At 37.6% G+C, this 17,271-nt stretch overlaps 1 protein-coding gene across 3 annotated transcripts in view; it reads left to right on the plus strand.

Annotated features, from left to right (window-relative positions):
- LOC108699280 (tubulin epsilon and delta complex protein 1) overlaps window positions 1-17,271 on the plus strand; it is a 48,723-nt gene that overhangs the window by 21,091 nt on the left and 10,361 nt on the right. For all 3 annotated transcript variants that reach the window (XM_018231268.2, XM_018231269.2, XM_018231271.2), the window contains exons 5-6: window positions 4,833-4,931; window positions 10,859-10,945. In XM_018231268.2, the coding sequence (XP_018086757.1) occupies window positions 4,833-4,931; window positions 10,859-10,945 (186 nt within the window). The remainder of the gene's footprint in view (window positions 1-4,832; window positions 4,932-10,858; window positions 10,946-17,271) is intronic.

Here is a 17,271-nt window from a genome sequence, read left to right on the forward strand (position 1 = left end):
AAGGTGGCCATACACGGATAGATCCGCTCGTTTGGCGATGTCGCCAAACGAGCGGATCTCCCTCCGATATGCCCACCTTGAGGTGGGCAATATCGGGCTGATCCGATCGTGGGCCCTAGGGCCCAACGATCGGATCCTAGCGTTCGCCAAACGGGCGGTCGGATCGCGGGACCGCATCAACGAACAGATGCGGCCGCGATCCGACGGGATTTTTAACCCCATCCGATCGAGATCTGGCCGACTTTCGGCCAGATCTCGATCGGGGAAGCCCGTCGGGGGCCCCCATACACGGGCCAATAAGCTGCCGACTTGGTCTGTCGGCAGCTTTTATCGGCCCGTGTATGGCCACCTTTAGTCAGCGACTTTAAAGTTGAAGGAAAGCTCCAAGACAGTTTATTGCCAACAGATTAGCCACAATAGTGCAAGCTAGAATGCTATATTTATTCTGCAGAATGCTTTACCAGCAACAGCTCTAGACACTGTGACTAGTAAACCATTTGTACATCATTATTTAAGTCAGAAAAAGGCTGCAGACCCACATTTCAACAGCTTTATTCTCCCAAGCCACTCTCCTCCACACAAAATATTTAATCCCAACACCCAATACATTCTTTGCTCTCTAGTACTTCGCTTTCCACACCGTTGCACCTCCCTTTGGCATTATGATCTGCCTCTTTTCTAATATACAACACCCCAGCTGTATATCTAGTGCTAGCTTGGTGTTTGTCCTTTCTCATGTGCTCCTATGGTGCATCTGTGCTTTCTCATGTGCTCCTGTGGTGCATCTGTGCTTTCTCATGTGCTCCTATGGTGCATCTGTGCTTTCTCATGTGCTCCTGTGGTGCATCTGTGCTTTCTCATGTGCTCCTATGGTGTATCTGTGCTTTCTCATGTGCTCCTGTGGTGCATCTGTGCTTTCTCATGTGCTCCTATGGTGTATCTGTGCTTTCTCATGTGCTCCTGTGGTGCATCTGTGCTTTCTCATGTGCTCCTTTGGTGCATTGACCCTTTTCTCATTTGCTCCTGTGGTGCATCTGCCTTTTCTCATATGCTCCTATGGTGCACCTACCCTTTCTCATGTACTCCTATCTCCTATGGTGCATCTGTCCTTTCTCATGCACTCCCATGGTGCACCTGTCTTTTCTCATGTGCTCCTGTGCTGCTTCGACCCTTTTCTCATGTGCTCCTGTGGTGCATCTGTCTTTTCTCGCGTGCTCCTATGGTGCATCCGTCTTTTCTCGTGTGCTAGTATGGTGCATCAACCCTTTTCTCATGTACTCCTATGGTGCATCTGTGTTTTCTCATGCACTCCTATGGGAACCTGTTCTTTTCATATGCTCGTATGGTGCATCTGTTGTGTTTTTTCTGTACTCCTTCAGTTCTACATAAAGTTCTTCCATATCCTATGCATGTTCCTCTTCAAGTTCCAATCCAGTGGTGTATAAGCACTATTCTTTCCATTCTCGACGACATGGATATTTTCAATGTTATTCAAATGTGATATTAGAGCTATTCCTAATTAATAAGCTATTTCAATAAGATTATTTGCTAGCTTTTTCCATTACCACATAACCTTAATGAATTAGCCTTTTGACTCGATATTTTGTAATTGAATTTATAAGACAGAATTTACTACTTGTAGATAAATTAATTTAGAATGTTCTTTGCAATTATGAAGAAAACGGCTTATTTTCCCTTCTCAACCACCTACCATGTGTCATAACGTCTCTTTATGACATATTAAATAAAGCACAAAATATTGAATTAGGATCTATATTAAAATGTTATGAAAACTTTGTTTTTTAGACTTAAGGAAACGATAATATTTGAAACATTGCAGTTTTTCACTTAGCATGTTTATCTCAATATACGTATGATACTACTTTCTACTCTAATTTATGTAATGTTTAATAAAATGCAATAATACTGGTAGCTTTCCATATGTTTTATCCAAATCTTGACAGCAATGACATACACTTTCATTTGCAGAAATGATTTTCACAAGAGGCTTATTTATACAAACCGAATTTTTATTGGCGCTTATTTGTTCAAATTCATTGAATGTGGGTAATGAAATTAGAGTCCCATGCTGTTAAGTACGCAGCACAATATATACTGGAAATAATTGACTTTTTTTTCCCAGGATGATCTCTCTGGGCTTTTATTTAATTTTAATGGTGTATTCAAAGCTGAGTCAGTCAACCACATACGTACACACAGAGAATGTTCCGAATTGTGTGAAAACATTCCTTTAAATAATAGATCTCTGCGGATATATTTTAATTTTTTAGCCTTGGTCTCCATATGCAGGTTTTATGTTATAAATCAACCTTTCTAATGGAATTTCTGTTACCGTATATACTCGAGTATAAGCCGACCCGAGTATAAGCCGAGGTACCTAATTTTACCTACGAAAACTGGGAAAACTTATTGACTCTAGTATAAGCCTAGACACAACTACAGCCCTGTCTCCCAGCAGCGCACATTCTGCCAAAGCGACCCCCCCAGTGATCAACCGGACTTCTTTGCAAAGTTGATGGTGACAGAGAATTGCCAAACGGATTACTGTGTGCATTGTCCCACTGTCCCACTACCATGTGCAGAGGGTGCTGTGTGATATTGGCATCACTGTTAATCCTTCATATAACCAACAGAGGGCACTGTGTGATATTGAAGTCACTGTTATTCTTTCATATAACCAACAGAGGGGGCACTGTTATTCTTTCATATAACCAACAGAGGGTGCTGTGTGATATTGCAGTCACTGTTATTCTTTCATATAACCAACAGATGGCGCTGTGTGATATTGAAATCACTGTTATTCTTTCATATAACCAACAGAGGGCGCACTGTTATTCTTTCATATAACCAACAGAGGGCGCCGTGTGATATTGCAGTCACTGTTAATCTTTCATATAACCAACAGAGGGCACACTGTTATTCTTTCATATAACCAACAGAGGGCACTGTGTGATATTGAAGTCACTGTTATTCTTTCATATAACCAACAGAGGGCGCACTGTTATTCTTTCATATAACCAGCAGAGAGCATTGTGGGATATTGCAGTCTCTCCCCAAGCAAACTGTTGGTATAGGAATGATTAAAAGTGACTGCAATTTCAGCTACTGCCCGCTGACCCGAGTATAAGCCGAGGTAGACTTTTTCAGCACATTTTGGATGCTGAAAAACTCGTCTTATACTCGAGTATACGGTACTTTTCGTGTATTTGCTCAAGATGCATTTATTTTAATCAACACTCATTTTCCCTTTTGTATATGGCTAATGTTTAGTATAAAGCTGGTCCAGTCCATGTCCATACCCAACTCTCTCTGGACATGTAGGCCAAGTTGAGGAGGGATTTTGACAGATTATCCTGCGATCCTGTTGGATTACAGAAAATCGGACATGTTTCAAAATGTAATCTGCTTTCGAGCATATAGTGCACTTTCAGAAGAGTAAAAGAAGAGCCACAGCTCCTTTCCTGTGTTTACATTTGTTCAGTAGAATGTTGCCGTACATGTAAGATACTAGCTGGGTAATCAAATGGATACTGTCGCTACCATAAATATGATGCACACTGTTTTTCGAATGGCTTCCATTACATTCAGTGGAAGTCATTCCGGTTAGCACAGTGTTCTCAGATTTATGTATTTCCAATTACAGGTAAAGGATCCATAATTCAGAAACCCGTTATCCAGAAAGCTCTGAATTATGGGAAGGCCATCTCCCATTATAATTAAATAATTCTAATATTTAAAAAAATATTCCCTTTTTCTTAGCAATTCTTTTCTTGATCTCAACTAAGCTATAATTAATCCTCACTCGAGGCAAAACAATCCTGTTGGGTTTAATTCATGGTTAAATGATTTTTTAGTAGACTTAGATGCCCATTTACCAAAGGTCGATTTTCGAATTCATGTGAATTTTTTTTTTTAATTTGAATATACTCACAATTCAATCGGAGGTTATTTTAGAAAAATTTTGAATGTCTAATATTCAATTTAAAAGTTCAGACTCGAAAATGTAAATTATATTTGATCTGTATTTGATTCATACGAATTGAGTTTTTCTCCCCCCATAAAACTTGAATGTCAGGAAGGCTATTAACATCTCCAAATAGCCCAACGGACCTTGGTGGCAGATATTCGAATTAGGACTTTTTCCATGGTCGAAACATTCGAATAGGGGGATTAAAATTAGAATGTGTGAATTTTGACCCTTGATAAATCTGCCTCATAAAGTCTGTAGATCCAAATTACTGAAAACCCCAGGTCCCAAGCATTCTGGATAACAAATTCCATACCTGTAGAATTTAGTTTATGTGACTATACAGCAGGAGGGCCCATACTTTACTAATGTGAGGTCTACTTGTAGTGAAGTTGTCCCATTATGTTCTACATCCATAAAAGCATTGTTAGTATTCAGTTCCATGAAAAATATTACATAAATATTGATTTATGAGAAAATGTATATTGCTACATTTAACAAACAACAATTTCTGATGCAACCTTAACATAATAAATATGTGAATGAAAAGCATAAAACAGGAGGGCGATTCAGACAAGCTGTTTGTTGACAATGTCTTGAGATCTACTGATCACTAGCTAAAGGTCTACTGGTAGATCCCGATCTAACTTTTGGACACCCCTGATATACAGCATATACCCACGTAGATCATTCAGCATAGGAACTAGTTTGATGTGGGTGCTATATGAAAATTGTATAGTGATGATTCCAGATCCTCTTGACATTAAACTATAATTAAATGTTGATGTTTTAGTGAACGGTAAAGATGCTGGAATCTAATTTTTTATTTTTAAATTCTTTTCAGATTCATTCATACACACAAGGCTGTCATGTTGATCAAAGTGTCAGTCATTTGTCTGTCTTGGAAACAGATCTTGTGCGGCATCCTGAAAACTACACTAAGGTAATAAAATAAAATTCAGCTGCATTGAGAGTAATGTGTTATTGGGATGTATACAATATTGTAAGATGCGGAGGCCCATTTATTAAAGGTTGAATTTCAGTGATATTAGATACTTTTGAAACCACGATTAACCTCTCTTCCAAACCAGGAATGCCAAAAAAAGTTATTAAAAAATCCAAATATAAAAAGCACAAAAGAAAAAAAAAAAAGCTGAACACCTCAAAGTCTAAAAATCCGGAATCATGGTTACAGTTTTCATGTTCGTCGTCTTACATCCATTATCATTTTACATTTATTCATCATTCTACATACCAATGCTCATCTGTTATACAGAGCCAACATATGAATGGTGTCAGAAAGAAAGGAAAGTTTACTAAATGGGTCCTTTCATAAAAAAAACCTGGACAGAAACACATTGGGTTAGTGTCTGCTGAAGCTGATCTTTTGTTGTACCTTTGCACCCTGTGTGTGTTCATCAATGAAGATTGGATATTGCATAGGTCGAATGTATACTGTAGGGCTGCAAAATAGCTAACGAATATCTAACATTGGTTCAGACGCATGAGAGAGGCGCCCAAGGGAAAATCCAGAAGCGCCCAAGGGAAAATCCAGAAGCGCCCAAGGGAAAATCCAGAGGCGCCCAAGGGAAAATCCAGAGGCGCCGAAGGGAAAATCCAGAAGCGCCCAAGGGAAAATCCAGAGGCGCCCAAGGGAAAATTCAGAGGCGCCCAAGGGAAAATTCAGAGGCGCCCAAGGGAAAATCCAGAGGCGCCCAGGAAAAAGCAAGAGGCAGAAAAATCCAGTTTTATATATAGTTATATATATAGTTTTTTATGATACTGCCCTGAAGATTGGGTTTGTTGGCTTAATGCCCCCCCCCCCCCCGGGAAGATGATATTTTGTTAACAAACAGGAAAATGTCTGCCAGAGGCTACTCAATAAAGCATCCTATTATATGTGCAGAAGAAATAAACACGCAATCTTCTTAGCTTTAAAGAAGCGAGGGAAACAAAAGTGCATGCAGCAATGTATGAAGATTTCAAAGGTCTGCAATATAAAGCGTTTAATTCATCTAGGGGCTGTGAAGGTTGGATGCTAAATGGTCTAGTGTCACTTTAATGTAGAAAAACTCAATAACATATTGACGCTTGCTTCTAAACAGGCCCATAGAGAAACCTCTTTCAGCGCTGCTTCTTAATCGGCCATGATTTTGTGAAGCCAGCTGGTTTTATTGTCTTTTATCATATGAGATTTTGGTTGATAAAAGAAGTCTATAGCTAACCACTTTAATTTCTGTACCCCCTTCACATCCCTGCTTAAAGTTTATAGAAGGAAAACGCTAAATGTGCAGCTTTTTTCAAAATTGTGTGCCCAAATAATATTTTAACTGCAATTGAACAGAAAGGCTGTTGGGTCCCAAAAAGGACTACCGTACATTTTGTGCCTCCATGCTAAATTATCTGTGCACCAGGACTTGCTGTGTGTTAACAGTATAATCTCAAAATGAATATTTGGACAGGAGCACATAGCTGAGAGGGAACGTTTCTTAGAAAGCACAGCATTGCGCTGGTTTTTGCTATGTGAAACGATGGGGGCATTGAGAGCTGGCATGTCCTAATGGTTCTTAGGGTACTGGGTTTATTTATTCAAGTGGGATTTTATTAGTGCATCTTTATTTATAATCATTACATGTGGCTAATGAAATTAGAATTCCATGCTGTTATGTCCACCGTAAAATATGCGGCGCGAATAATTGGCTTTTCCCAAGGTGATTTTACTGGGCATTATGCAACGTAATTATGTTCAGTCAGCCAATTTCATGCCGTTTTTCTTTCAACAAAAGCATAAATGTGAATTATGAGGTTTTTTATTTATTTTTTCTGCACAAAGAAGGGAAAATATTTTGCTACAATTAGAGCTGGATTATTTTCATGATGCTTAGCACGCCAAATTTCAGCCCACGATCCCAGTTTAAAACGACTCCTTGTTTTGCCCTCAGATGTTGAGGCATATGTTGATGCTTGTATTACATAAAAGCCTTATCCTGTGAGTTGTATAATATATATAAAAAGTAGTAAAATTACAAGTACATTTATTAGGACATTATATGTGGAGACCTCCACTGTAATGTCCTATAAATGTACAGGTATGGGACCTGTTATCCAGCATGCTTGGGACCTGGGGCTTTCAGGATAATGGATCTTTCCGTAATTTGGATCTTCATACCTTAAGTCTACTAGAAAATCGTTTGGCCAGTGTATACACTGGCCAAGCAATAGGATATAACCGCATTTGCTCAGACCGCACTGATCGAGATACATGGCTGTCATGGGGGTATGATCACTGTGTAAATGCATATAGGAACCATAATGGTGCCTTATTAAATAACAGCCTTTGATATTAGAACAAAGAAAAAATCACTTGGCATATTAAAGTGGACCTGCCATCTAGATATAAAAAGCTGCACAATAAAAGTCCTTTGCAAATGAAACATGGAACACAAATTCTTTTTTTCATTAAAACATCCATACCTGTTATAAAGGTGTTTAAATATCTGAGCTGTCAATCAAATATTATTTTCCCCGCCTCTATGCCTTAGGCATAGAGGTGTGGCAGTCAATTACATTGACTATGATTTTTATAGGAAGGTGCCAGTATCCGTTTAAGGCAAGAACCATATCCCCATATTCTACGACAGGGGTACATTACCCATCACTATCCTCCATTTATAAGACTATATTATACAGGTAGCTGTTTTGTATTTGATTTATTTTTTTGGAGGTAAGCTCACCATTTTTGAGATTGTTAATTATATCTTAGTTTGGATCAAGTACAAGGTACTGTTTTATTATTACAGAGAAAAGGAAAATATTTTTTTTAGAATTTGGATTATTTGGATAAAATGGAGTCTATGGGAGCCATTCCGTAATTCGGATCTTTCTGGACAACAGATCTGGACAACAGATCCCATACCTGTATACTAATATTGTATTATATCTGTACTCATTTCATGAGCTAAACTTGGACTTCTATGGGGGACCCTAGCCAAAGTTGTGACTTTCAGGTGGGGTGATGTCAGAAAATGTTACCAATAGGCCCAGACTGTGATTCGCCAGTGCTTAATAAAGCCAAATGATTGCTCTTACTGTTTTTGACTAGCGTTAAAGGAGAAGGAAAGTCATCCTGCACTTGGGTTTCAGGTAAGTAAATACAATCACTTGGGGTGCCTAACATTTGGCACACCCAAGTGCAGGATGACTTTTCTTCTCTAAGTAGAAAATAATTTGTGATTGTGCATTTTCTTCACATTAGTTTTAGTTTTTTTGTAATGTCAGACATGATTATGGAATTCCAATACAGTTTGTGGCTATTTATATGGTTCGGTGACACTTTGACGAGCCTGGAGCAGAGCTATGGTCACTGGCGTCTCGAAAATATTTTGATGTCTTAGCATTTGTCATTTGGTGGATAGAAGAGATGTAAATCTTCAGTTAATCTTTTGGGATCATGCTTTATAATTACATTTTTGCCTTACTGTGCAGATTCAGACTGGACTGTTCCTTCAGGCTTTCTGCTCAGCCCCTGCTCTGAAATAAGCCTGCAATTATATTACAGGTATAGGATCCGTTATCCGGAAATCCGCTATCCAGAAAGCTCCGAAATGGAGAGGCCATCTCCCATAGACTCCATTTTATCCAAATAATCCAAATTTTTTTAAATGATTTCCATTCTCTCTGTAATAATAAAACAGTAGCTTGTACTTTATCCCAACTAAGATATAATTAATCCTTATTGGAAGCAAAACCAGCTTATTGGGTTTATTTAATGTTTACATGATTTTCTAGTAAACTGAAATTGACAGTCCAGCAAACAAAACGGACTATATTTGAATCCAGTCTCTTGTGACTCTCTGATTCCCGTTAAAATAATTTGAAAGGCACCCTTCCTTGCCTCTATCCATATCTGTCTGGCAAGGTATTTTTTTTGTCGAAAAAACGGTTAAAATGTTAAAAAAAAAAAAACATGTTAAAAACTCAAAAAGTCTTAAAATAAGAAAAAATTTTTAAAGTTTGAAATGTAGGCTACATACTTAAAGGCACAGGGTTATCTTTGGTTATGAATAATTTCTGCTGTTTGAGGTTACCATACACAGAAACCACACAAAAAGAGAGCAGAAAGAGAAATATGTATACAGACAATTGAATATTTCTGTAGAAGTATAATATCATATATTGATCTCCATATGTTAAAGCAAAATAAAAAAAATAATTGCGTTATTGTGCCTTTAATGGCTGACATTCCTGAAGCAATGTTATTAATGTGGAGCAGCACAGTATTCTGGTGGTTAGGTCATCTGCAATAAATGTTCTAGTTTTCTATCAAGAAGTGAGCAAAAGCTTTAAAACAATAGAAAATAGCAATGGGAGATTTATATAACCTGTTTCTCCCAAGGGGCTCAAAGTGTAGTTACAGCAGTAACATTTGTCATCCATAGACACACTAATATGCTGGGATACCAATAGATTTTGTGACTTGTCCAAGGTTAGAAAGATCCGACTTTCTCACAGAAACAAGGGTCTTTAAAGTGAAAATCTTCTTCCTACATAGTGACTTTTAAAAGTAAATATTAATAGTAATATAAATTCAGGAGAAATTACTCTGAGATTACTAGATTAGTTTACCAACACCTGGTAAACTGACCCAGCACAGTCAGTAACCCATAGGAACCAGAGACTTGCCTTCATTATTCTACCTTCTGCAGATAAAAGCTTTGCTAACTGAGGAGAGAACCATCAGAAACTGTTTCCTGCCATCAGTACGTTAAACTGTAAATTGTAAAAGTGCTCAAACGCGTATGTCCCCTTTATTATTATGAATAATTTGAGGAAACAAATATATGCTCTTATATGTTCTGTCTTGAGGTGTAAGTAAGGGTTTCATGTGTGTTTTTCCCTCTGTTTCTATTAAAAAGATACTATTGACTGTTACTTTAAAAACCTCCCGAATTCCATTCTTAACAAAATCCTTCCCTCCCCTCCCTGACCCCTAGTTACTGCTTCTATGGCTCCTGCAGCTGGGATGTCAATTGTTGGGGGAGGACTACATCAACAGATTGAATACAAATTTATTCTTTAGCTTATTGGGTCTTTGTCTGGGCTCCAGTGAGTCTGACACTGATGAGACAAAGATTATTTTTCACCTCACCCCAAGCCTGCACATGCTCCAACATGATCACCTGCACTGAGAGCTCTCTTTAGATAAGGGGGCAGAATGGGCAGTAAGGGTAGTACACCTACACACCTGGCCTCTTCAACTAGCTGGATTCCGCTGCTCAGTATAAGGAGGACAATATCCCCAATGATAAAAAAACAAATACTCTATAAGGCAACGAATGTATTGTTATTGCTACTCTTCATTACTCCTCTTTCTATTCAGGCCCTCTCCTATTCATATTCCAGAATCTTATTCAAATCAATGCATGGTTGCTAGGGTAATTTGGACCCTAGCAACCAGATTGCTGAAACTGAAAGCTGGAGAGCTGCTAAATATAAAACTAAATAACTCAAAAAGCACAAATAAAAAAAAAAATGAAAACCTAAGTTTATCTGCTTGATAATTTGCGACGACCCCTAAGCTTAGCTTCTCAACAGCTGCTCAGAGCCCACTGAGTATGTGAGTGTCTCAGACAGTATCCAAGATGGTGATCCCCTGTGACAAGTCTGAAGTCCTGGATCATTGCTGCTATTGACAAGCTGAAACTTTAGCCTCGTGCAATAAGTTCAGTATATAAAATATGGCATTTTTAGCCATATTCATTTTTCGGCAGACTACCTTTTTCTTCCATAAGAAATCATTTGTTTTGATATTTGTCCGTTTTCAGTTTTAATAAATAATCAAAATCCTTATTTTTATTCTTCCCCCAACAGTTATTGCAGTTGCTTCAATCAGAAAATACAAACCTAGAAGCATATATGGAATGGAAGCGCCTTGAACCAGTGTACTGGCAGTGGATGGTAAGTTTCTAGGGTATTAGTCTGTTAATCAGTATATATATAGGGGGGTTATGTAATAAAAGGTGCAACGTTTGCTACAAGTTTAACTATATATAATATAACTATATATAGCAGCCAATCAGCAAGTAGCATTTACTATTCATCTGTTTAAAAGCCAGCATCTTATTGCTCTCTGGTATACTACACCTGGACAGACTAAGGGGCCCATTTATTAAACCTCAAATGTATCTGGTCGAGGTTTTTAAACGAAAAACGAAAATTTTTCAGGTGCAAAAAATATTTAAAGCTGCTAAAATCCTTATCTGAAAATACTCCATCCCAAACCTGTTGCGGTCATGTAGAAGTCCATGGCAGATGTCCCTGAAGTTGTTTCTTGACATTGTGAGCTAGATAATCCAACAAAGTCGTGTTTTCGCAGCCAAAACTAGATAAAATCGAGTTTTCAGAGCATCAATCGTACAATACAAATCGACGCTCAATATTGTTGCGATATTTTGTTAATCCAATTTTTTTGAGAATAATTATTGATTTATTAGTTTCATTCGTGGAAGGGAGTTTGGTTGACTTTGTTTTCTTAAAAAATTTAGATTAATTTGAGTTTTAGTAAATCGTCCCATAATGGGGTAATTTACCAAACTCCGAATGCAAAAATCACGAAAAATTTGTGATTTTGTTTTTTATAAAATCAGACTTTTAAAAAAATCAAAAATTTTTCGGGAATTTATTAAACCCTGAGGATGGAAAAGTCAGAATCTGAAAATCCGGCATCTCAGACCTGTCGAGGTTGCATATAAGTCAATGGGAGAAGTCCCAATGATTTTTTGATGTGCCCTGGCTTTCATGCAATACCCCAAAGTTTTCTGAGTTTTCGGGTGAAAATTCTGAAAAAAACGTGAAATTCATTAAAAAAAAAATAGTGAAAATCAGATTTTTTCCTGCAAAGCAAATCTTCGGGAAAATGCAATAATAAATAAGTGTAAAAAAACCTGAGCGGATTTGATCGGAGCTTGTAGCAGAAAATATTGAGATAAATTTGGACTTTGATATATAACCCCGTAAGTGTCTTTCATTACATGGGAGTAAATTTGTTAAACCAAGAGTGAGATGTAAGTAAAGTGCTTTTATCAGATGAGGGGAACTAATTTTATACGTGCGGTTGTGCCAGAACAATTCAAAGCTTACAATGAATGAAGTTCATTCTCATCTTAGTTTTCCTTCTTTATCAGAAAACATTACTTTGGGTTATGCTTCCCTTTTTGCCTACTGTCACTTTGTTTCTGTCCCAGGAATATCCAACACAGCAAATAATCATTTACTCCCAAATTTAAACCAAATTCGACTTGAGGTTTGTTTTTTATACACTGCATTGCTCTCATTACAGGATTGATAAGCAAGGTTGTTTTTTTTTGCGAGGGGGGGGGGGAACTGAACATTTAGCAAAAAGTTGACAAGTTAACTTCAAAATGTAATGGCTATAGTATAATATGTATATTTCCTTTGCTATACCCTGCACTGAAGTGTTGTAGGACATGGAGTGTCTACAAAATTGCTTTAATGATATATATATATTTAATGATATACTGTAGCCAGAACCAGCAGTGGAACATTAAAAGGGTGGACAGATGCTTTCATTAGCAATGAAAAGTCACTCATCACTATTTGAAATCACTAAAAATGTGTAATTACCATACAATGAAATCTTGCTTAGATTAAGGGGGTTATTTATCAGCGGTATAGTTGTTTGTTTTTTGTTTTGTTTTTTCAAAAACAAAATTCGAGTTTTCTAGGGTATTTTTCAGTCAAAATACTAATTTTCGGGTTAAAAAAAATATTTATTATATCCTGACCCTGGCAATAGCTGGAATCTAATAATACATCATCTAAAACCTGTCGTGGTCATGTAGAAGTCAATGGCAGAGGTCCCCTGAACCATTTGTGAAGATGTTTGTAGCCTTCATGATTGAGTTTTTTTTGGTGGGTATAGCTCGAAAACTCGATTAATTTAAGATAAATAAACGCCTTAAGGGCAGAGACACACAGGACAAATCGCCTCTTCTATGAGTGATTAATTCCCCGAACTGCCTTCCCACTTGCTAGAATCGAAATCGCCAGCGGGATGGCACTCGGAGAGCTTCTTTTTTTTGAAGTTGCCTCATGAGTAAACTTGGTGCCATCCCGCCGACGATTTCGATTCTAGCCGGCAGGGGAAAGCTGTTCAGGGAGATTAGTCGCCCCGAAGAAAAGGCGATTTTTTAGCTGTTTCTTCACCTGCACTTTCGTTCTAATGTAAATTTCCCATGTGTTTATTCGACTTCAACATTTTTCATAAAACCTCTATTTAATATTCGTTTTGTGGAATTGAATAATGAAAAAAGCACCGAACTGTCCTCCAGATAAAATATAATGTTCTATATATTAAGGGGGTTATTTATCAAAGTCCGAATTTATCTCAATATTTTCTGAAAAAACTCAGACCAAATCTGCACAGGTTTTTTGGTTTTATTTATTAATACACTTTCCCGAAAATTATGTTTGTGGGGAAAAAACCCAGAAAAATTATAAAAAAATCATATTTTCAATTTTTTTTCGAATTTGTCATGCAATTTTTACGATTTTTTCCGGATTTTCCACCCAAAAACTGAATTTTGTCCGAAAACTTCAGGGTATTGCCAAAGACCCAGCGCACAAAAAATCTTTGGGACTTCTCCCATTGATTTATATGCAACCTCGACACGTCTGAGATGCCGGATTTTAAGATTCAGACTTTTCCAAGCCTCGGGTTTAATAAATTCCGAAAAATTTGTGATTTTTTTTTTTAAAAGTCAGATTTTATAAAAAAAAAAACAAAAACATGAATTTTTCGTGATTGTTGCATTTGGAGTTTAGTAAATAACCCCCTAATTGTTGCCTTATATAGCATTTTTCTTCTACCACATGCAGTTCTGATTTTTTCAAGCATAAGGGAATGTCCGCATTAAACAGAGGCCCATGAACATAAACCATGTTATTTTAATTCTCTTTAAACTTATAGTTTTGTTCCAAAAAAGAAAATTCTTTTTAGCAGGCAGCATACTGAGACTCCTGCTAGAAGCTCACCCTTTCAGCCACAGCAAGGGATGGCTCTTAGCTGCTGCTACCTTGATATTCTCCAATGTGAGTCATAACATAAGCGTCCCCCCTGCTGTGGTTTAAACCAGGAAAGGGCTTTTAGGGGCAGCATCATGGCACTGAAAAAAAAGATCACGTCTCAATTATACATTTTAAAATAGAGTAAGTGCATAAAATAATATGGCTGAGGTTCATTAGGCTTTATTTTATGCTGATGCACGTTCCTTGCATTTAAGGAAGGCACGCCAGAGTCAATTTAGGATCAAGCGAAATTGCACATATTAATAAAGTAGGAAACGAGAATAGCACTGTGATTTTTGATGTGGCATTTAACTCTTGGAATAAGATTTCTGCAAATTACTATGCTTATTCCGGAGTTGACATTTTATCTTCAGCTCAGTAAAAACAGCTGCACGCTGCCACAGAAAGCACATTTTATATCTGTTACATTCAGGAGAAAAAAAAGAAAGCCGTTTTTGTGGGTCTTTTTGTACAACCATGGTGTCTGATAACGAGAAATACAGTTGTTTGGTTGGTTGTCATTGCCTTTCTGTAATTTGGATCTTCATACCTTAAGTCTACTAGAAATTCACGTAAATATTAAATTAAATTAAATAGGCCGGTTTTGCTTCCAATAAGGATTAATTATATCTCAGCTGGGATCTAGTACAAGGTACTGTTTTATTATTAAAGCAAAAAAGAAAATTAAAAATTTGGATTATTTGAACAAAATGGAGTCTATAGGAGACCATAGATAATTTGGAGCTTTCTGGATGTCCGGATAAGAGATCCCATTCCTGTATTAGTTGGGATCAAGTACGAGGTACTAGTTTATTCAGTGCCGGATTTCTTCAGCTGCTGCCCCTAGGCCGCGCGGTCTGATGAGGCGGCCGCACGGTCCTAGCGCCCGCCTACACTTCTAATTCCAGGTGCGCCTGCGAAAAAGCACAGACGGCCCTAGTGTAATTGAATGGGGACACACACGTCCCCATAATGCGGCTGGGCGGCATGCCGCCCCTATTTTTTTGCCGCCTGTGAGTGCCACTTCTTCTATATGGTTTATGAAATTTTAATGTAGCGAGCACCCAGGCAACAGTTAACCAGTAAATGTGTGCTGGTAATTTAAATAGTATATATATATATCCAGGATTCGGCCTTTTTCAGCAGGATTCAGATTCAGCCGAATCCTTCTGCCCAGCCGAACCGAATCCTAATTTGCATATGCAAATTAGGGGCGGGGAGGGAAATCACGTGACTTTTTGTCACAAAACAAGGAAGAAATTTTTTTTCCCATTCCCACCCCTAATTAGCATATGCAAATTAGGGTTCGGATTCGGTTCGGTATTCGGCCGAATCTTTCGCGAAGGATTCAGGGGTTCGGCCGAGTCCAAAATAGTAGATTTGGTGCATACCTAATATATATATATATATATATATATATATATATATATATATATATATATATATAAAAAAAAATATATATATAGGAAAACTATACCCCTCAAACAATGTAGGTCTCTATAAAGATATATTGCTTAAAACAGCTCATTTGTAAAACCCTGCTTCATGTAAATAAATAGTTTTCATAATAATATACTTTTTTTAGTAGTATGTGCCATTGGGTAATCATAAATAGAAAATTGCCATTTAAAAAATAAGGGCGGCCCCCTGGGATCCTAGGATTCACGGTGCACACAAACAAACTATACATGTTGGGTCATATGAGCCAATTAACAGACAGAGTTCTGTCTTTTGCTTCCACACTTCTTCCTGTTACAGTTGCAGTATTTCTGGTCAGGTGATCTCTGAGGCAGCACACAGACCATCACGAAAAGATGGTTCAAGGCAAGAGATGTAAATGGTCAATATTTACTTAAATATATATATCAGTATGACAAGATTCTTTAATATGCCACTTAATTTGGTATAAACTATATGTTTCTCAAGTATTCATTTTCGAGGGTATAGTTTTCCTTTAAGGTTCAGTTGGAGCTGGACACCCTAAAGTGGGACATACCAAATAAGAACAATAACCCATAATTCTGTTAAAGCGTGCAATGGGCAATTTATTGATGTCTTTCGACATTAGAAACTCTGTTATGTTTCATCTAATGCCTTGAATTCATTTACATTTATATTTTTTGAGGTATCTCCGTCATACACACGTTGCTTTGGCTAACCTTTTTTTCCCCTTTCTTTCACTGTACTAGTTAATAGTAATTAGAGTTTATTTTTTATAGCGCTGTAAACAATAGAATGTCTGGGTCAAGCAGACAGACAGCCAATGATTTTGCTCAGATTACCGCTCATCTGTGTGCTCTGTCATAAAACACATCTGGAGGCGCTGTCATAAAGCATGACTAGGCGACTCTTTTCTCGACAGACTGAAGTAAATACTACAAGTCATAATAGCAGCGCAAATCATTTTTCTATTAACTCCTTCATTTTTCAAGGATGCCAGAATGTTGCTGGAGAAAAGTTATATACGCCATCTGCATGAAGCTAAGCAATGCGATTACTGGGGTGATCGGCTTAACTGCAGGCGCATGTCTTGCCTCCTGTTGTACAACTGCATTGATTTTGCTGGAGCTGCAGACATTATTGTAATGCTAAAACTTGTATCAATTCTGCCCTGTGTGGCCATTGCTCAAGAAATCACTTTAGAAGCTCATCTGAAGAATCCATTTTCAATGACCAATCATTATAGGGTGATTGATATCTCTTGACACCAATTATGATATAATTAAAGGGATACTGTTATGGGAAAACATGTTTTTTTCAAAACACATTAGTTAATAGTGCTACTCCAGCAGAATTCTGCACTGAAATCCAATTTACAAAAGAGCAAACAGATTTTTTTATATTCAATTTTGAAATCTTACATGGGGCTTGACATATTGTCAGTTTCCCAGCTGCCCCCAGTCATGTGACTTGTGCCTGCACTTTAGGATGGAAATAGTTTCTGGCAGGCTGTTATCTCTCCTATTTAATGTAACTGAATCAGTCTCAATGGGACTTGGCTTTTACAATTGAATGTTGTTCTAAGATCTACCAGGCAGCTGTTATCTTGTGTTAGAGAGCTGCTATCTGGTTACTTTCCCATTGTTCTTTTGTTAGGCTGCTGGGGGAGGGGGTGATATCACTCCAACTTGCAGTAAAGAGTGATTTAAGTTTATCAGAGCAGAAGTCACATGCCTGGGGGCAGCTGAGAAACTGAC

This window comes from Xenopus laevis, chromosome 8L (genome assembly GCF_017654675.1).
Source record: "Xenopus laevis strain J_2021 chromosome 8L, Xenopus_laevis_v10.1, whole genome shotgun sequence".
NCBI lineage: Eukaryota > Metazoa > Chordata > Amphibia > Anura > Pipidae > Xenopus > Xenopus laevis.